Here is a 21,592-nt window from a genome sequence, read left to right as displayed (position 1 = left end):
TAATTCACTGTAATGTGAACAGCACGTGAAGCTCCATTGATCAGAGTGATCATTGCTGATATTTTCACATTAGCTTAAATGGGTTTAGCATTATTCTTAACTTGATTCTTCTGATGTGCTTTCAGAGGACAAGTCATTACTAAGGATTTTATTATGCACAGCCACATTAAAATTATTTTTCAGTATTTTCCATTATCTCATTGAACCTTGCAGAACAATGTCAGCTGTCATCAGGTATTCTGAAAACTAAACTCAGACTTTGCACTGCACAAATAATGCAAAATGAAATCAGGTTTTCTCCAATTTGCTATGAATAGGAGTCTATTATTGAAATTTTAGGTTGGGCACCAGCATAAAGACATATGAGGGAATATCGGCAAGGATACCCAACAGGACTGAGTTTCCTCTTCTTCATCTGCTATCATCAGAACATGTACTCAGGAACCAGTAGAGCTAACCCTTCTGATGGATAATACCAACGCACTCAGGTTTCCCACTCACTTTCTTTTCAGTGGCTGAGGAACATTTACTGGAGTCCATCAACATCCTGCAACAAAACAACCTCCAGCCTCATGTCCAATGAGTCCGGCTGTGTGATGGACAGGCAGTTAGTTAAGTCTGTCTCAGAGCAGTTGGGGAATACCTATATCTTCATAAATATATAATATTTATCGAGGTTTCCAGTTTGCTTACTACAGTTCAATTCCATCAGTATGGCTAACTGCTATATGAAATCGAGTCATGGGTCAGCAATCAGGGCTGAAGCCACCCTTTGCATACTAAGTGCCATGATGTTTCGACCAAAACATCAGCCAGATCAGCAGATTTTTGGGCAACAGCCTGAGAGTTAACTACTGAAGTTCTGGGTCAAAAAACTCCCACTGGTAAGTGAGACACCAGTGCTGTCCTGGAGTAGGCTTGGGCTGATTCTTGACTGAGGTCACTGTATGTTTGGTATGCACTTAGTTCTGCAAGAAGAGCCTTCCTTGTGTGATCCACAAGTCTTGAAGCTAATAGGTAATATTATTTTTATTACTTAGATTTTATTTAAATTAAGACCTATTTAGTTAATTTCCCCAGCTTTTCAAGGTATATTTAATCAGCTTTACATCATTACTGAGTTCTGAAGTAGTGAATGTAACGTTTTGGACCTGTTAAGACCCAAAGTGCTATATGCTGATAGGAGACAGAGTGTAGGTTGCAATCCCAGCTCATTCTGGAGTTGCTACTCTATGAGTAGCCTTTGACGGCCAGACCTCTGCCATCAACTGAGTGTTGTTACATAAAATTGTTCAAAATTATGGAACATAACTGTACAATCACAGAACAATTTAGGCTTGAGGGGACCTTTAGCACTTAACTGCTCTAACACCTTGCTCAAAAGAGGGCCAACTTTGAAGACAGATCTAACTCTGAAGTCAGGACAAGACAGGGCCTTGTCCAGTCAACTGTTGTGTATCTCCAAGGAAGGACATGGCCAGCAGGTCAAGACTAGTCACTATTTCCCTCTACTCAGCACCAGTGAGACTGAATCAGAGTACTGGGTCTAGCACTTTGGGCTCCCGACAAGAAAGACATTGCAGCATTTCTTGCATGCAGGCTTCCCTGCAAGAAAGACATTGAAAAACTGGAGCCTGAAGGATGGGTTTCTCCAAACAGTAGCAACTGTTTTCCTTCAAAACCACAATCAAATAAAATCAGTATCAAACTCTGACCAATCTAGTAGGTTCTGTAGCCTTTTTTTTTGCCATTGGAAAATCTTGTTCCTTAAGGTTCTGAGGAATAATCACGTTTTGGGGCCAGAGGTATAGTTGTAATTTCTGATAGTCAGTTTCTGGTTGTCTTATTCTAAAATTTGATTTTTCTATTAAATTTACATTCCAAACAGAGCCGCTGGATTTTAAAAACTGATGCTCCCAAACAAGTATACCTCTTGCCTTCCATATTGACTTTTACTCCCAAATCTCAACCAAATTTGTATATTTAGAGCTTCCTGGATGCAGCTTTCAAGTACATGAATTCCTTTTATAAAAATGCAGCACGGGGACATACAATTTGTTTAAGTGTCACAGACCCCCTTTGAAATGTCACAGAGAACTCTCACCATGAATAACTTGTAGCGGTCTCAAGGGGGCTTTCATAGACATTACAGGAAACAAATCAGCCTTAAGTGATGCCCTTGTGCAACATACTGTATTTTTATTCATTTCTGTATACCTTCAGACTTCTGCTACATGGCGTACGTAATTTACGTGCAACAGTCCCTGCTTCTTTCTCAACGTACTAACAGGTACTCACAGAATGAAACAGCTGCATGTACCAAATTAACATCAGTTATTATAGTTACATTAGATTCAACACAATATAAATTTTGTTTGGAATATTTTAAAATATTTTCTATATGAGAAAAATAGTACAAGAAGCCATCACTAAAAATACCTGCAAATATCCCGATTACAGAGCAGCAGGGGCAGCACCCTGTGGGTCAGGATGGCCGAGCGGTCTAAGGCGCTGCGTTCAGGTCGCAGTCTCCTCTGGAGGCGTGGGTTCGAATCCCACTTCTGACAGCTCCCTTTTGGGGCTACATCCTGCTGGCGACTGGCCCATATGTGCTTGTATCCAGGGTTCAGTTCTAGGACTAGTTCCGTTCAATATATTTATCAACGATCTGGACAAGAGGCCTTGCAGAGGGATGTAGATAGCTTAGAGCACTGGGCTATGATTAATGAGATGAAATTTAACATGTGCAAATGCTGGAATCTGCACCTGGGACAGAATAATGCTGGACAACAAGTATAAACTAGGAGAGAGGAGTGGCCAGTGAGCAGCCCTGCAGAAAGGGGTCTGGGGGTACTGGCCAACAGACAGCAGCTCGATACAAGTCAGCAGCATGCCCTGGCAGCCAAGAGAGGGTAAACTGCATCCTGAGGTGCATCAAACACAGCATAACCAGTGGTCAAAAGAGGTGATTATCCCCCTGTATTCAGCCTTGTGCGGCCTCACCTTGAGTATATTGTGTGTAGTTGTGGGCCCCACAGTTTAAGAAGGATGTGAAGATATTTGAAGGCCTCCAGAAGAAAGCAACACAGCTGGTAACAGGGCTGGAAGGAATGTCCTATGAGGAGCAGCTGAGGAATTTGGGCTTGTCTCCTTTGGAGAAAAGGAGGCTGAGGGGTGACCTCACTGATCTCTACAGCTTCCTGAGGAGGGGAAGTGGAGAGGGAGGTGCTGATCTCACTTCTCTCTTGTACCCAGTGACAGGATGCACTGGAATGGTTCAAAGCTGCACCAGGGGAGGTTCAGACTGGACATTAGGAAGCTTTTCTTTACCAAGAGGGTGGTCAGACACTGGAACAGGCTCCCTAGAGCGGTGGTTGATGCCCCAAGCCTGTCAGTGTTTAAGAGGCATTTGGACAATGCCCTTAACATGCTTTAACTTTTGGCCAACCCTGACCTGGTCAGGCAGTTGGACTAGATGATTGCTGTATGCCCCTTCCAAGTGAAATTATTCTATTCTATTCTATTCTATTCTATTCTATTCTATTCTATTCTATTCTATTCTATTCAAAAATGGGGTCTTAAATTAAAATGGGAGATCTAATTTTCTCAGCCTAAAGAAAGGAGCAGTTAAGAATCCAACCCCCAGAATCTGGTGGGGTTTCTCCTTCTTCCTGCCACCATGCCTGTATTAGCCCTGTATCTTCCCTGCACTAGCTCTGATGTTGGATGTCAGGCTATTTTCCCCACTGATGTAGCAAGAAACACTACTCCCCTGATCTGGTCTTCTGCTACTTTATGGAGTGGGACCCACCTGCCAGGCAATCACCTGAAAGCTCTGTCACTTGCTGAAGTGGCAAGAGCAGGGTAGTGAGTGAAGCAGAGCATGATGGGGAGAACCCAGAACCTCCCTCTCTCCCCCTTTTTTTAAGAGGTGAGCTATTTTGGCTCCAGATTTTTCCTAAAACTACAGCTTACATCTCAAAACTACTTTTTTTTTTTTTTTTCTTTTACCTTGCTCTCCCAAATACTTTGGATATTCTATTATGGTCTTGTTTTGTTAAAACTTAAAAACCTCTCAAAAGCACATATGAATCCGTAAATGAATTAGATTTTCACATTACATACTTAGAATTAAGTACACATTAAGTAACAGTCTGGAATACAAAGTATTTTTGAAAAACAAAGTCACAAACATCAGTCACAAAAACACTCTTCCCGTGAATGAAGTGAGTAACTATGATTTCTAGTGCCATAAACTGTAAATGTTAGATATCCAGTACGGTAAATGTTCAGTAGACATGCAGTAACAACCTCTGAACACACATAGCATAGATCATTATAAATTTGTAAGTGAAAAAGATGAAGTAATGAATTATTCCAGGGGAAGAAACAGGCTGAGGGAGTGTTTTAATTATGGGATATTAACACAGATTCTGACAAAGGTAACTAATGCTTTCCATCTGCAAATGCTACCAAACGTTCCTTGAGTAGAGTTGTATACCTACCCAAAATACTTACCTAACAAACCATGTGTACAGAAGATAAATATCTGATTTTCTCCAGAACCTTAAACCATGGGGGGGTTGGTGTTAACCCATCCATTCTTACTAGGCAAGCAGCACTACAGTCTGTCAACATATACAGGGATGTTTTGCAGAACATCCTTTCAGAAAGCAATGTTAATATCACCATCACTGTTAATATCATAGTTAATGATAACTCAATATTTAATTCCATGTTCCAGACAGCAATTCTACCAATACTGGAATTCTGAAAGCAGCACATTTGACTGCTATGAATGCACAGCAAAACCAGCATGTTTAGGTCTGCCAGACATAAAACAAAATCAGTGGACAGCTGCCTAAGGTAGTAATCCACAACTTAAGTTGCAGGGTGCAGGGCTAGCTGGTCTTCCTGTGGGACTCATTTTGGATGAAACCTGAAACCAGCATCCTGGTTGTTTCACAGAATCACAGAATCATGCAGGTTGGAAAAGACCTTGAAGATCATCTAGTCCAACCACTGACCTAACATTGACAGTTCCCAACTACACCAGATCCCTCAGCGCTACGTCAACCCGACTCTTAAACACCTCCAGGGATGGGGACTCCACCAACTCCCTGGGCAGCCCATTCCAGCCCCTAACAACCCTTTCTGGAAAGAAATGCTTCCTAATATCTAGTCTAAACCTTCCCTGGTGCAATTTGAGGCTATTCCCTCTTGTTCTATCGCTTGTTACTTGGTTAAAGAGACTCATCCCCAGCTCTCTGCAACCTCCTTTCAGGCAGCTGTAGAGGGCGATGAGGTCTCCCCTCAGCCTCCTCTTCTCCAGACTAAACACCCCCAGTTCCCTCAGCCGCTCCCCGTACGACCTGTGCTCCAGACCCTGCACCAGCTCCGTTGCCCTTCTCTGGACACGCTCGAGTCATTCAATGTCCTTTTTGCAGTGAGGGGCCCAAAACTGAACACAGGAATCGAGGGGCGGCCTCACCAGTGCCGAATACGGGGGTCAGATCCCTTCCCTGTCCCTGCTGGCCACGCTATTGCTGACACAAGCCAGGATGCCATTGGCCTTCTTGGCCCCCTGGGCACACTGCTGGCTCTTGTTCAGCTGGCTGTCAATCAACCCCCCCAGGTCCCTCTCTGACTGGCAGCTCTCCAGCCACTCCTCCCCAAGCCTGTAGCGCTGCTGGGGGTTGTTGTGGCCCAAGGGCAGCCCCCGGCATTTGGCCTCAGTGAAACTCCTCCAGTTGGGCTCAGCCCATGGCTCCAGCCTGTCCAGGTCTCTCTGCAGAGCCTCCCTACCCTCGAGCAGATCAACACTCCCACCCAGCTGGGTGTCATCTGCAAACTGACTGAGGGTGCACTCGATCCCCTCGTCTAGATCATCAATAAAGATGTTAAACAAGAGTGGTCCCAAAACCCAGCCCTGAGGGACACCACTTGTGACTGGCTGTCAACTGGATTTAACTCCATTCACCACAACTCTTTGGGCCCGGCCACCCAGACAGTTTTTTACCCAGCAAAGCCTGTGCCCATCCAAACCGCAAGCAGTCAGTTTCACCAGGAGAATGCTGTGGGAAATAGTGTGAAAGGCCTTACTAAATTCAAGGTAGACAACATCCACAGCCTTTCCCTCATCCAATGAGCAGGTCGCCCTGTCGTAGGAGGAGATCAGGTTTGTCAGGCAGGACCTGCCTTTCATAAACCCATGCTGAATGGGCCTTATCCCCTGGTTGTCCATTATATGACTTTTAATGGCACTCGAGATGACCTGCTCCATGACCTTCATGGCACCAGAGATGCACAGGAGTTGCTGAATCTATGAGAGAGCAGCAAGGTAACAGGATGCAGAGCCACCGGTTAAAAAGTCTGCAATCATGACCTCTGCAGGGCTTGGAGTTATCAGCATTTCCCTTCTAGTAACACATTGTAATGGGGGAATCAGGTATTTAGATGAGATTTCATTTGGATTTTCAATATAATTACACTATAAACCACAATATTCTGCCAAGTTAACTCTTCCATATTCACAGGCTATAGTAATGGGCAAAGTACAAGGGGAAGAGGGAGGGTTAAATCCAAGGCTATCATAAAAAACAAAGGCCACAGGTTTTCATCAAGAAATCCCTGTAGAAAGTTCAATTCCTTGTTCTCTAGAAGATCATTTATCCTGAATTAAAAGCCTGCATAGAACAAAACATCTGCCAAATCCTTTGTTAATATTACATAGGTTAGTCACTATTAAGAATATGCACCAAATTGTGCCAAAGCACACGTTAACATAGTAATGATAATAAGCCTCTTCCTATAAATTGGCTTTGGGAAACTTTCACAAGATGAACTGGACAGAATCTAGAGAGGCATTTGAGGGAAAGAAGAAAAACTATTTTCAAAAAACTCTGATTATCAGTATGTATGGTAGCTATTCCATAATCATAAACCAGTATCTGCACTCTTTTATAACGCTGTTTAGTGAGGCTAAATTCAAACTGTTCACACAAATGTGTTCAGCTCTCCAGTCAATATAAAACCAAAATAATTGAATTAGCTAGACAAGATGTCCAGATTTAAATAACTTCCATTATTAAAGGAAGCAGATGACTGTTTTCTTCTGAGACTAAAATTTCATACACCTTAGCCATTGCTAGTCACAAGAACTGAGATCAAACTCTCAGCATTCACATGTGCTGCAAATATTTCCTGTGGCTGAGCAGTATAGAAACACAAGCAGCTCAGAAATCTTTTATCTCTCTAAAGCGGTACTCAAGAGAGTGCTTCTGTTAAATAAGATCCAGAAAATGACAAATCTCTTTTTTTCTTTTTTTAAAGAAAGGGACTACACACTTTTTCAAACAAACATTTCAGAATGCCAATGAAAACAGGAGGTAAAAGCCACAGAACAATACTGTGCTTTACCAAAGGAGCAGTTTTCTTTCAGCAAGCCTCTATCAAATACAACCTCTCAGTTAATGAGGAATAAGGATTCCCTTATTCCTGTGTGGCAGCTGCAGCCAGAGCTGTACCTGTAAGCAGAGCCCTTACTGACCAAAAGGGGAAAGACGAGAGGCAGACCCCACACCCTATGTGAAATCCCCCTGAAGGGGTTTCAGGGAAATAGATAATTTTATGGGCAAACCAGGCTTCTACCATTTCCACCACTGCACAGCCATAAATGAGAGGATATTGCCACAGAGTATTTTTTCCTTCATATGAATTTTTCTCGAGCAAACGAATGGCTATCACCAAACTTTTCTCATCCTGGTTTTATGAATGTTGCCCATGGACTAGAGGAGAACACAGCAGACAGAGACAGTCTTATTATATGCTCATCACAAAGCATAATAGATACCCATATCTGATCAGTGCTTATCACTCAGCATGAGCGACTGAACAACTGAAATGTATGGAAACCGCTTCCAGTGTTTCTCTCCTGGTATGAAATCCACATGTCACTTTGAAAACAATTAGATGAAGTTCAGCCAAGTATACGCTAAGTAGGTGAACACAGAGGGAGTTTTGAGATATCTCATTTAGTTCTACTGCTCATTAGTGGATAGGACAGTATATTTCCAACACTTTGTGGTCCTCATAGATTTTTTTTTTTAAACAAGTAAAAGGAATAATCAGGATACCATGGCTCACCTGCTCCCTTTGCACTGAAACAAGCCTATGCTGGTAGTTCAAAGCATGTCTGAATTTGTGTTTATCTTACTGAGAAACAATTCAACACCAGGAGCTAATGATCTTTTTTGCCCTAATGAATCTACATTGAAACGAATCTACTTGGTCTCCATGCTGTTCACATTTATTAAAACATGAAAGCTGCTGAGGACATGATGATTAACTCTGATGTCAATTAAACATCAGCTTTATGAACTGGAATCAATTCAGACAATGCAAGCCTATCTTTGTATTAAAGATGATGCACACAGAAGCTTTCTTCTCAGTGCAGGGGTCTTGATCTGTACTGGCATAAGCCACACTGCAGAGGGGCAGGCACAAAGGGCAGCTTTGCCATGAGGAAACAGGGGTGCCCAAAAAGTGAAAATAACACATAGCTGTTTCTGATAACACAGAGACACTTGTAATAGCACAGACAGAAAGCTACCTGCTGTGAGCCAAGCTCACATGTGGATCTCCTATGGACAGACATCATCACAATATGGGGCAGCTTGTTATTCTTTCTGTTGCTAGTGCTTTTCATAACACATTCAAGAGGATGAAAAAAAACAGTATTTATTTGTAGGTATGCCTGTCCTGCAGCCAAAGTCTTGCTCCACTTGCAAAAGTCACATTCCCCTTTGAAATTTAATGCTGTCTTTTTACTGTGAGCCTATCCACTGGCTGTTTCCTGCTAGAAATATTCTCCCTTACGTCAGAGTGGTAATTTCACACTCATTTTTAACTGTAATTAATTTATTTTCCTGTTCCTTCAGTGCTAGTCCTAGTTTCTGATAGCTCCCACTGTTCCCAATACAGCACAGCATTAGTGGATGGTCCCCAGCGCTGCTGCATGGCTACAGAGACTCCCCACCAAAGCACCCAGGTACTTTAATGACTCCTCAAATAGGAGGGCCCGCAAGCCTTACATCATACAACCTCTAAGAAAACAGAACTACATGCTTTCTCACCCTTCTTCCTCACTGACTAAAATGAGGAGCAGAGGTATATTGCAGCCTTGTGGCAATCAGCACTGGGAAAAACAGAAGATACCCAAGCAACTGGTGTGGAGATCCATTGCTCAGTACCTGGTGTGGTGTTTACTGAAAAACAACAACAAAATATACCTCTGTGTGGCCATGTAAAATTTTGCTTACCTCCATTTTTATTTGAAAAACAATCTTCAGGAGAGAATATTATAAACACCAGCTGGAATATAATAAATAAATGTCTATAAATCTGCCTCTTTATCTGACTGGTGTCAGTTAAGGTAAAATAAAAATTACAATCTCTACGTAAGGAAAGTTATATATAAGTAGGCAAGTGGGTTTAAAAACAAAGCACAAATCTCAGAAAGTTATATTCACCTGTCAAAGCAAGTAAACTACTAGATGAAAAGGAGGCTACATCTGAATATGATTAAAGCCTTATTTTTTTCCCCAAAGAGCACAGATTTAGACTTGCTGAAGTCTGCATATTTAAAAAACACAATAATAAAGATGAGCTATTGAGTCATCACCAATTATTTTAAAAGAGCAAATTGTTTATTTATAAAGAAACTGACATCTATAAAGAAGGACTTGCAGTTGAAGAAGCAGTCTTTGGGGTTTGGAGGTTTTGTTTTGTTTTTCTAACTTAATTTACTTTGCTTCATCTCCATGTCTAACTTCAGAAGTATCACATTTCAAATCTTTCCTTTTTAGCTTCTCCTATTGTGGCCTTTAGAGTTTGTGGCAAACCTTTCACGCACCTTAACAAGATGTCAATCGTTAACGTGATAGTCCTATCTATTAAACAGGTGAAACTAAATAAGTGTTATAACACAAATCGAAGCCTCCCAGCTGCTCAACGGTCAAATGTCACAAACATCAATTTGTTTAGGTGTTTGGATAATGTCAGGTACCAAGAACTGGACTAAACACAGTTAAAATTAAGAGGACGCTGCACTGAGTTTTCATAGAGAAGAGGTGAGCACAGCGTACCAGTCTGCCTCATGCTTCAGCTGCTGAGCCCCACCAGCAGACCAGGTGGATCAGGCTGGGGATACCGGTGTTGGCCATATTTCCAGCATCTCCACTCTGAGTTACAATGTCTATAGTAAAAACATAGCTCAACCTCAGGACTCTCCCTGGACTGCCCTGCACGGATCACAGGCATAGCTGCATTGCTTTACTCTCCTCCCCTCAATAACCTCTCTTCCCTAGAGTTACTCCTTTATCTGCAGTACAGCCCAGTATCCTCTTAACACACACAAGAACATTCATGCTGGATCAGACCTAGTCAGCCTAGATCAGCATCCTCTGGGACCGTGGCCAAGAACAGTCCTAAGGGCAAAATCAATACAGGCAGTGGCAAACAGTAGGACAAACAGTAGGACAAAGCTTTCCTGCCCCTGGGAATTTGGGATTCAGAGGCTTCATAATGTAGAGGTATTCCTTGGAGTTTCATAGCCTGCAACAGACTACAGTCACTGAGGCTGGTGGGGACCTCTGAGGATCCTCCAGTCCATCCTCCTGCTCAGAGCTGGCGCAGCTGCAGCAAATTGCTCAGGGCCATAATCAGTCACGTATTATCTCCCAAGACGGAGACCATACAGCTTCATGGCAACCTGCTCCAGTGTTTGGCCACTGACACATTAAAGAAAGTTTTTTGTTACATTTCCTGAACTTCCTAAGATTCACATGCTGCTGCAACAAATTCCAGAGCCTGCCTATGAACTGCCTGAGGAGCTGTGCACAAGCCTGGTGTATGGGGTGGGGACTATAATAAGGGCAGCATTTCTCATGTCTCCCTACACTCTGCATGGGACCACTGCTCTAAGTTAATGTAAAGCGGTGATCTTACAAAGGTTTCAAGACCACAGCAGGGGTCTTTGGACCACAGCATTCTTTACACTTACTGGAATACTCCGAGATGCTTCATTTTTCTGCGTTCTGGACTTTCTCCATGTTGTCCATAAGGATACCCTTCTTTGTCTGTCTTTTACATGAACAGTGGAGGCATCTAGCATTGCTCCATAATACCCAGAGAAACAAGATACTTCTGTTTACAACAGGTTTCTGATAATAAATGCCAAACTATTTCTCATCTTTCGAATTAGAAGAAGTCAGACAAAACACAATGATTTGCCAAAAGGTAAATAACCTTTTGATGGCATCTTCCCTTCTTGGAATTACTCTCACAAATAGCTTTTTTGCTCTTATGATGCACCTGTTGCATTTATTTCTCCCCTTCCAGTGAGAGTTCCCATCTGCTTTATACCTCTTAAATGGCATCTGATAATTCATGCTAAGAAAACAGCCTTATCTATTCCAGTCTTCAGATTCACTTTTTCATAAACATCTTCAGGAACACAGAAATATATTAGGAGATCAGACCTATAATTCTGTGTTCAGAAAATAACCTTGCCCATGTTAAGAAACAAACAAAAAAAACGGGGCTTTGGGGATGAGGGATGGTTTCATCTGACAGTACAGTACACAGGAGAATATGCATTTTAAATGAGATGAATAGAAGGAGCTGATCAAACACTTATCATACAGCGGAACAAAAGAGTTGCCATGCTAAGGCTTAAGCCACTGGTGTTGTTTCTTCACTGTGGTTATTTAGTGCAGAGTATTTTAGCATTACAGTAAAAATGGGAGATTAAATAGGGACAAAAGCCAAAACTGTATGGTCATCCCCAGCCCCTCATGGAGTTTGTTGTACAGTTTTGGATTGGCTATTGAGAAAGCTCCATTTCTTCTGGAAGAAAAGTTTCGTGAATAATAAAGCAAGTTTTCTACCTTAGTTGAAAGATGGATAAAAGGGTAGAAGTCACACTGTATTGAGCCCATAAAAAGATTACAGGGATTAAGAACACAGTATGATACAACAAGCCCTGTACAAACCTGGGTTGGCCCTTCTGGCTTTGCCATAATGCAGATAGAACAACGAATCATACACTAAACATTATCCAAAATAAATCATGCAACATATCTACTGGTAAATGAATTATCCCTGCTCCTCAGAACTGCTCTTTTCATGAAAAGCCATCCCTCTAGTCTGAAGAGAACTAAGTGATTTTTTTCCTGTAACTATGAGAAACAGGAAACAGGGCTAAAAAGATTTGCTATAAAACTGGCATTAACTATTAATTTTTGGATGTTTTTAAGTTTAAAAACTGTTACAGAAATGACAAATCAAAAATACTCGCTGTAGGCAAACCAGCTTCCGGTGTTCTGATAATTACAATTACGGAGCTTAATGAAATCCAACGTATCAGATTAGTTTCACAATCCCTACACCTCTGATTTATACTACCATCACATCTTCTAACAAGTATGGAGCAAATGGATTAGATCTACAGACTAATTTTATAGTCTTCCCTTCAGACTGATTTTCTTGTATTTTCCAGCAATATTTAAGAAAATATTTTCCAATTAATTGAAAGTCATTTAGTGCTCTCACCAAATTACTCCTCAGCGAGTCTGGAGCAGATACACTTTCGTTTTCCCAAGTGCCTTTGATTTCTTCTCTGCATGTACAGACATGCACTTAATTAAAACTTTCCATCGAAGTGGCTTTAGCTAGACATACAAGGCATACCAAGCTGCTCTTAGGCTTCCTGCCAGAAAGCCAGCAGTGCTGATGCTTTCCTTCATTTACTTTAAAGTGTCAGCAAAACAGGCAATTTATGACCACATAAATATGGAGCCAACAACCTATGACCACTATCTGCGGCAATACAGCACAAATGCAGCTGCTCAGTTGTTCCCTTTCCCTCGGATTGGTTCATGTTGCCAAACAAGGAATCCGAATACACTTTACTGAGTGCCTTCTGTAACACTGTAATAAAATAAATCACCAGTATGAGTGTTTAAAAAGGTGTCAGGGAGCAGCATGAATAAATCCCACTAGCAGACAATGGGATTTGTGAAGATATCTACTATTCACCATGTTGAAAATTTAACCCCAGGGCTTTATACATACAAGCAGGACGCAGACATATCACATTCTGAAATGAGGTTTGGTTTTTATCAGGATATTGGGACTTTTGTTAGAAAATAAAGATACAGGGAGAAAAGCCCTTTGCTCTGATACAGTGTTATGATTGTGGGCAGGGATTTAAAAAAGCATTCGAAGAAATGGAGACACGTGAGAAATCATGTAATTGCCAGAAGCATTTGAAAAAGTCTGTAGGACATGACAACAGCTCTCATTATGTGGTATAAATTGTGCTTCAGAAGGTTTCAGAGATGTATTTGGCAAGCAACCCCCGAGAGAAAATGTATTTCTGACCACCAGTGTAGCTATTCTTACACGTGAAAGATGCAGTAGAGTCTAGGTGATGCCACTTAGCTCTGTTAGGTGCTGATTTGTCATACGCGTGCCTTTGACATTTACGTTGAAATTAAACTAGAGTGGTTTTAAATTGAAACTAGGTTTCACGTGTGCCAGCACTGATAATTCTCTAATCTACAGACTTCATTTCCTAAAAATGAGAAAGATCTCACAGTTAATTTTACAGCCAGAATCTAACAGGAGCAGTTCTGCTAAGAGTAGATATCTGCAGGGCACTGAGGCTCAAGATCAGCACGAAATCTGAGCATGAAGTTCATCCTTGTCTGGGAAATATCTTCATCCTTTCCTGTGCAAGAAGAAATGACTGAACTGGGGCGTGAGGACCTTCAACTGACTTCATCATACAGTAAGATTGACCTTCAGTTTATAGCTTCATGTATTTATCTTCCAAATGCATTTCTTGAAAAGCAAAACCAAAAAACATTTTCCTCATCCTGCAAACTCTTGGTAAAGAGTATTGTTAGAAAATTCAGGTGAAATCCTGACTTCTACAATAAGAGAAAAAGAATTTCACTGACTTCAGAAATGCCAGGGTATTGCCCTTTAACAGGAGCTTGAATAGGCTGTAACTGGGAATACATCCCTGTACACTGAAGAGTCCAGCCACATACATAACATCTCTTAAGGGTCTTGCTCAGACACTCTGTGCCTCCTGAATCTTCTAAAGCATAAGGGAATTGGAAACATGAAAAGACAGGCATCTGCAGTTTTGCTCGCACTTTAATTGCTTGAGATCAACTAGAGAAGTAAACAAACATGCTAGTATTACAATGCAAAGAAAAACAAACAAAAAAAAAATCCAGTCACTGAGATGTTAGATCCTCTTTATAATTTCAAGCACCAGCCACTTTTGAAGAAGGAACTTATGGTAATAGAGGTTATAACTGAAGTGCAAGTGTAATCCTATCTGCAGGCAATAATCAGACACTCTTACAAAACCTCCAAGATAGAGCAAAGAAACACAATAGAAGAATTAAATAACTCTAAGTATTGGAGCTACAGTGTGAAGTTGGGTGTAGAAATGGAGATGAATTTCTGTAACAAAAAGATACATGCCAAGTTGGCTTGTTAGCTCATGAAAATCCCTGTGAAATGCTTTACATGAGGTGGACTAGATCCTAATTGTAAAATAAACTGTAAAAATATAATTGAGAAAATGTTAATCACTTAAGGTAAATTTAAACAGACATAAATTTCTTTTATATATTCATTTGTAAAAACATAGATTATATCCAAATATTAATTAATATTTTATAATTAAGGATGCAGTTGCTTGAAGCAAATTTTTAAAAGCTGTTCACTACAGCTTAATTGTTTTGTTATTTGTATGTACAGGATGCCAAATTTTCATTAGATGAACTGGTAATCTAAAAATATGTGTTTTCTGTATTTTGCTACATATGCAATCATTTTATTGGAGCTTAAGCTCCAGCATATGATTGGGCTTTTTACATTGTACTGGGTCTGGCTAGGATGGAGTTAATTTTATTCATAGCAGCCCATATGTTGCTGCGTTTTGGATCTATGATTAAAACAGTGTTGATAACAGATCAGTGTTTTGGCTATTGTTTACACAGTGTCAAGTCCTTCTTGGTTTCCCACTCTGTCCCCCTGTCTTGTTCCTCCCAGGTAGGCTGTGGGGGTGGGCAAGAAGCTGGAATACACACAGCCAGGACAGCTGACCAGAAGTAACTAAAGGAATATTCTACAACCACACGATGTTGTATTCAGCAATAAAAGCTGAAGGAGGAGGAAGGGAGGACATTCTGGTTATGACATTTGCTTTCTAAAGTAACCATTACCTGTGTTGAGGCCCTACTTTCCAGAAAGTGGTTAAACATCTGCCTGCCAATGGGAAGCATAAATTAATTCCTTATTTTCTTTCTTGTTTTACCTGTTACTGACTTTATCTTGATCCATGAATCTTCTTACCATCCTTCTCTTTTCTCCCCATCCCATGGGACAGTGGAGTAAGTGGCTGTGCAGATGTTTGGTTGTTAGCTGAGGTGAATCCACCATGTAATCTGTAAATTCTTCAGGACGTTTTTTGCAGATCCATGGCAAATCAAATTTTTGTTATCTTACTACTTCATTAGTTAAACATTGCTACTTTGAGGCTTCCTTTCATTATTACCAGAGGAGGTAAAAAAGATCAAAACCCTCTCTCCTCCAGCAGAAGGAGTATTATTCAGAGAAGTGACACTTAAGGAAGCTAACAGAGGGTAACGTTTCAAGAAGCATATGTTTAAGGCAGCTACCATGTTGCAGAGGCCTAAGTGCAGAGTTCTTGACGGATCTGGTCACAAGGTGATCATTAAAAATTTTGGTGAATTGAATCCAGGTGGGTGAACTGAGTGCAACAGGCAGAAGATGCATGGCAGATATTCAGAGACAGAAAACAGGAAACTGGGTACAAAGGGATCAGAGAAGGCAATATGTGGCAAATACTAAATCCTATGAAAAGAGGAAAACTAAGCAAATGGAAGACTTGACAGAGGAAGCAGCTGGCAAAGATAAATTGCCAATCTAGAGGGAAGCTCAAGTTCTGCTGTACAGTTAAGTTCTGGAGCTAAAAACACTTAAAGCCCCTTACAACAAGACATACAGAGAACTTGGCCCCTTGGATCAACTGGCACTGGAGTAGTTTGAACATTTCAGGTGAAGAAGAAAGATTTTCCCTGTTGCTATCTGGTGTGAGTAAGCAATCATAACTGGATCAACATGCTCAGGTTCACTTCCTTTCTTTGCCTACCCACACCTAGAACAAATGCTGCTGAAAGAAGCTGTAGGTTATCAGAAGAGAGCTACACTCCTTGTTGGAAGGATGAATTCTGCAGCAGAGAAACCATGTATTCACGGAAGGCTTGAGTTACCCCATCTGAAGAGTTATGTGATCTGTTAAAAAATCTGAGCACTCATTAAGCATAGCACAAGCTGGAAAAAATGGCCAGGTGTGTAAAAGGGAAAAAAAACCTTGAGAACCAAGAGACAGTCAGTATAGGATGTTGCACATTGTGTTGCCCTACATATATCTGTATGCTAGATTGTGTCTGTTCTGGTTGAATTAGAAACCAAGCCCCACAGCTACTTTATAATTTTGCATTATTCAGCCTCCAGGCCACAAAGCAATAAAACAGTGTGAGACATTGGAAGTTCATATTTAGGAAACGGTAGTAAACTTTAAAGAAGTCAATGCCAATAGATATTATTTTGCAGTTCACTTCCATAGCAAAGTTCAACATAAGAAAGTTAATTCCACAACAGAGCAGAAGAGACAGAGCATGTTATAGCTTCATTCAAGTAGTGTCACTTCCAATTAAAAAGCAGAAGAAAGGGAATAGCGAACACCAGGTGAATTTAGGTCAAAGCAGATAATTATTTTTGTTAACTTACAAATCCCAAAGAAAAGAACTTTGACACATGCTCTTAGTGTTCAGTAATGGACAGTGTTTCCTAGCCATTCACCGGCTACCTTTCAGAGGTATCAGAACAAACAGTGGAACAGTACAGGACTAACGCCAACAGAAACCAGGAAATTTGGAAACAATGAGTAAACATAGCCTTTCTGCAAGCTAAGAGGAAAGAAGAAACTAGGCTTCTATTATCTTGAAAACCCTACAGTTTGTTCATATCAGGAGCTTATAAATGAACACTATTTTCTTAACTTTCTAATCAAAACCAGATACAAGAAGTCAGTAACTGTCAGTAAAAAAGCTGATTTGTCTTTCCAAATCTCTTCATCCTCCTTCTATACCAGTCACATTACTTGCCCAGCTCAGCTATCACCAAAGATCATAAACATGCCAACATAAGTAGATGTTGGAAGAAAGGTTTATTTTTCTACTTATCCCAGGCCTCAGATTGCTGCTGACAGACCTGGACTAAAAAAATTTACTACAGCTTTCCAGGATGGCTGTCTGGAATACAGTTTGGAAAGAAAACTATTTGCCTCCAGAAACAACTGCTTTGTTGTGAAACTCTTGGACCACTGGCCAAGGCTGTCAGTACTGCCATTCATGCAATCTGGCCATCCATCATGAAGCACCAAACCAGCCATTAGCACATAACATAAGCTACCACATGCTCTTCACAAATACATCCACAATAAAAATAAACCCTGAGTTCACATCAGGGTGATCAGGGTGCCTTAAGATCAGAGTCCTTTCCTCTTTTTATTCACCTTTCCTTTCTTTTCTCCAAAATGGTTGTAACTAGCCAGAGGTAATAGTGGTAGTCTGTGCACTTCACAGGATCAAGGTGGTATCCTCCACAAGACCAATTCAAACATATGCCACGTGCAAGGCTCTTCAAAAAAGGGACAAATGGATGCAGCTCCAGAAATGGAGTGATACTGCATACACAATTAAGCAAATGTCCTCATATTTCTCACCTCTTGTTTCTCACAGTTGCTTCCTTCAGTCTGCTAAACTCATTTAGGGACCTGGGATCCAAATGGCTGGGCACTGGGGACTAGAGTTGTTGACAGCTTAGGACATCTTTTGAAGCACTTCAATATAGGCTACAGAAGGAAAAGAGAACTGAGCATGCCATCCAGGAGAAATACTCTCCAGCTGTGTGGATGCAGTTTAAATGAGTTATACAACATAGGGTTTCCACAGGTTAGAGTACCCCTGAACATCATGATGCCAGTGGCAGGTCAACAGTCAGACAGAGTTTATCGCACATCCTTAGGATGAGCTATTTTGAGGCCTATCTTTGTGGAGCAACTTCCACACATAAAGTTTGTTCCCACAAAATAAAAATCCCTTCTGTAAAGCCATTTACATACTTGTCCCTTCCACAGGAGGACAATGGTATCAGCAATTGTTCTTGCAAGATTTATATAAATACACAACGTGAATAATACAACGCATCAGAAACTCACTGGTATACATACTGACCTCTGCTATTTCAGTGCTGCTGTGTATTGTAGATTTAATTAATTGTAGAAAAATTAACAAAATAGATGAGAGCAGAATACAAGACAACACAGAGGAAACCACGATAGTTCTGTATTTAAAAGCACGGGATCAGTTCTCAAATTAAATTGAAATCAAGAGAAATTCACCTGTGTTAGTGATGTCAGTTCACATTAACAACACAGCTTCTTATAAAGCAGCTGAGAAGTATCTTCCACACATACAAATTTTGTCAAAGCTGTTCTGATAGGACAGTCACTTACAGGAGCTGAGATACTATATACCTGATAACTTCCAAAGATCTGGTGACAGGAGATAATTCAGTTTTTGAGTCAGAGTTTTGTAATTTTGTTAAATGTTTTGTGGAGCTTATAAGTAGCAATGTATTATTAGAACTAATTTAAATCTAATTTTACAGGAAAATCAACCTTAAAGCATAGAAAAATAGCTTTGTTCTTCCCAATACTTCCAAGAAAATACAGTATTTCTTTTTAGGAAAAGAATTAATGTATCAAACCAAGATGTTCAAAAACTCTCAACAGTTTTAGGCAGTCTGTTTGTAAGGAGTTTATAACCTTCAAAAAAGATCAGTAAAAATCAAGATTTTCTTGTTCACAATTAGCAGTCCTCTATGAAAATTAAACTCAAAATGCACTGCAGTTGGGAGAATAAAATACCTGACAAGTACCCAATCACCGCCTAACTAGAATATGGTACCAATCCAAAGAATACTTGATGAAATTTACCAGTTTACACGTAGGAATTATGGAAGTCTACCCTGCCTCTTTCCCTCCTGGAAGCAGGAAAACCTTTCTTTAAGAGGTTCAAAACAGTCTGCATAAAGTGAGAAATAGCAGAATAAGTACAGTGGAGAAGCAAAGACTTCTGTTCCCCAGATGTGTCTTTTTTTAAAATCTCTTGTTTGCAGGCATAAAAGAGAATTTCATATTTTCTGTAATATTTCTTAAGAGGAATTTTTATTTGCATAGTAATCAAGATTCAATCTGGGAGAAAAAAAAAAACAACATAAAAAATGAAATTTAAAGGCTACCAATCAAACAATTTTCTATTTTACCATTGCTTTATAATTCTAAGAAAAGATAAAGAGAATGTCCTGAGAGTAAAAAAATGTTTAGATCAGCAGAGAAGGAGCTCATCTGGACTAATATTAAACAGTGGCAAAAATAACTAACCCACCTGAATATAATGTAATGTAATAATTTATTTCACTTTTCAGAATGTCTTTGATTAACTTGAGTCTTAATATTCTACAATCAATTAAAAGCAGAAATCCTCAAATGGGAAGTTTGCAATTCCATTACTGTACCCTCAGCAACAGTTATCTTAAACTCATCATACTGATAAAACAATGGATTCTGTACTTACCTAAAAGAAAGACCAAAGTTACCTTTTCCTGAAAAGTTACCCTAAAAATGTACTGCATTTATATCTCGGATACAAGGTAACACAATCTGGAGTTAGATGTCAAGACCACTTCAGACAGGCGTAAAACATCCCATTGAATTTGTTGCTGTGTGAGGCAGCAGGGGCCAGGCTTGCAGGTGCACAAGGGACAGGGGAGCCCCTGGTAGCACCCTGACTCGGACAAGGCTGGAGTTCATCCTGAAGACTTGTGCAACTGCTGAGAGAGCTGATGCCTCAGAAAACCAATTTGCTTTTTCTTATTATTTGCCACCCCTGCTTCCTGCAGCTATGCAAGATGCTGCTTCATATGTGCTACTTCTTAAGGGCAAGTTAGCCTCCCCTCTTCCCAACAGTTCAGAATAGGTGAGCTACTTCTCCAGATACCAGATTAAAGGTTCTCTGACACTTCACTGGGCAAACATTTCACTCGGCTGCCATGCAACTGGGGCATAAGTGTTAAGTCCCTGATTAGTTTGCACGAAAAACCTAAAACCCTACCAACAAGCAAAAAAACCCAGGGAGTTCACACGTGGGAGGAATGGTCTGTAGTATCTTTGTTCCACAGAGGAATCACACTCTCCTGCAGAAGGCCCAGAGGTGCAGAAGCTGGTACCTGGGGCAAGGTGCCTCAGGTGCCACAACAGCTTGTGTGGCTCCAGGAACTGTGGGGAAAGCAAGGCCATGATGTCTGCTGATGGATACAGGAGCAGAATGCCACCACCTGATGCTTAAGAGCAGAGGCACTTAAAGAGTGCAGGAAGTAGAGAGCATCAATTCAGGAATGTTGATTTTTGAGACATTTGGGGTATGACATTGAATCATGCAGAAAAAGACTTGGAGGTTACCTTACACTCAGTAGGGACTCCCTAAAATCGCAGAAAAGAACCTATCTTACACTGATGCTTTGTCATCCTGGTGTTTTTTTCTGTAAGCAGAAAGCAGGAGGGATGCCCTGTAGCACTAGTACAATGTCTTCCTTGGCAGTCTTGCTATGACCCATAATGCCTTGGGGATACTATTTGCCTTTGTGCTACAAGGCCTGTATGTCACATACCTTTCAAATAAAGTAGAACAGAGCTGTACAGCAAAGAAAAAACATTAATATAATAGAACAGTCTATCTAGCTGATGTATTTTGTTTGTATAACAATACATTTAAAAATGTAAAATTTTCAGATTAGAGTCACAACAGCCATACTATTTTTTTGAGATGAAAAGCATAACAATAAAGGTGAAAACTAACCTCTTAGTGCCAAACATGATGGTGCGGACTTGTTCCACATTTACAAATGCACTGCTCTGCACAGGCTGTTTCTGTTGTCCTGGATAAGAAGAAAGAAAGACTTTAGACCAAGCAACTCAGGACCTTGATTTTAATATCCTGAAGAATAAATACTTTAGTAAACATCTTCCAGTGCAACTTCAGAGAATACCTGACAATTTTATAGAAATACAAAGGTTAGCAAAACAATACAAAGGTTAACAAACAACAGATAAAAGTTAAAAAACCTAAGACCAAATCCTACTCATAGGGCTTAAACCTGAGGTTGTTAACAAAAGAGTTAGATATAATGCTATGTGGTAGTGCAACACTTAAAAGCCCTTGCCTCTGAAAGTGGAATTCATGTGCCTCAAAGCAACTAACCAAGATCTTTCTGAATTGACAGTCTGAACACAGCTATATAAATTTATATCTTAATTGCATTTTGGTGCTCAATTTGTTGAATGACTACCTTACTAAAT

The 21,592-nt window shown here is 40.5% G+C and overlaps 1 protein-coding gene and 1 non-coding gene across 6 annotated transcripts in view; one reads left to right on the top strand and one right to left on the bottom strand.

The window, feature by feature from the left end:
* Positions 1 to 21,171, bottom strand: part of OXR1 (oxidation resistance 1) — a 244,979-nt gene extending 223,808 nt beyond the window's left edge. For all 5 annotated transcript variants that reach the window (XM_026843730.1, XM_026843733.1, XM_026843731.1 and 2 more), the window contains exon 1: positions 21,093 to 21,171. Coding sequence is in view for 1 of the 5 variants with exons in the window: in XM_026843732.1 (XP_026699533.1) it covers positions 21,093 to 21,109 (17 nt within the window). In the remaining 4 variants the exon portion in view is untranslated. The remainder of the gene's footprint in view (positions 1 to 21,092) is intronic.
* Positions 2,485 to 2,567, top strand: TRNAL-CAG. Its single transcript has one exon. It is a non-coding gene; the product is annotated as a tRNA-Leu (tRNA).
* Positions 21,172 to 21,592: the final 421 nt, after the last annotated feature.

Source organism: Athene cunicularia (assembly GCF_003259725.1).
Source record: "Athene cunicularia isolate RWA chromosome 2 unlocalized genomic scaffold, athCun1 chr2_part1, whole genome shotgun sequence".
Taxonomy (NCBI): domain Eukaryota; kingdom Metazoa; phylum Chordata; class Aves; order Strigiformes; family Strigidae; genus Athene; species Athene cunicularia.
The sequence above is the reverse complement of the archived record's forward strand: the minus strand, read 5'-3'. Positions and strand labels throughout refer to the sequence as shown.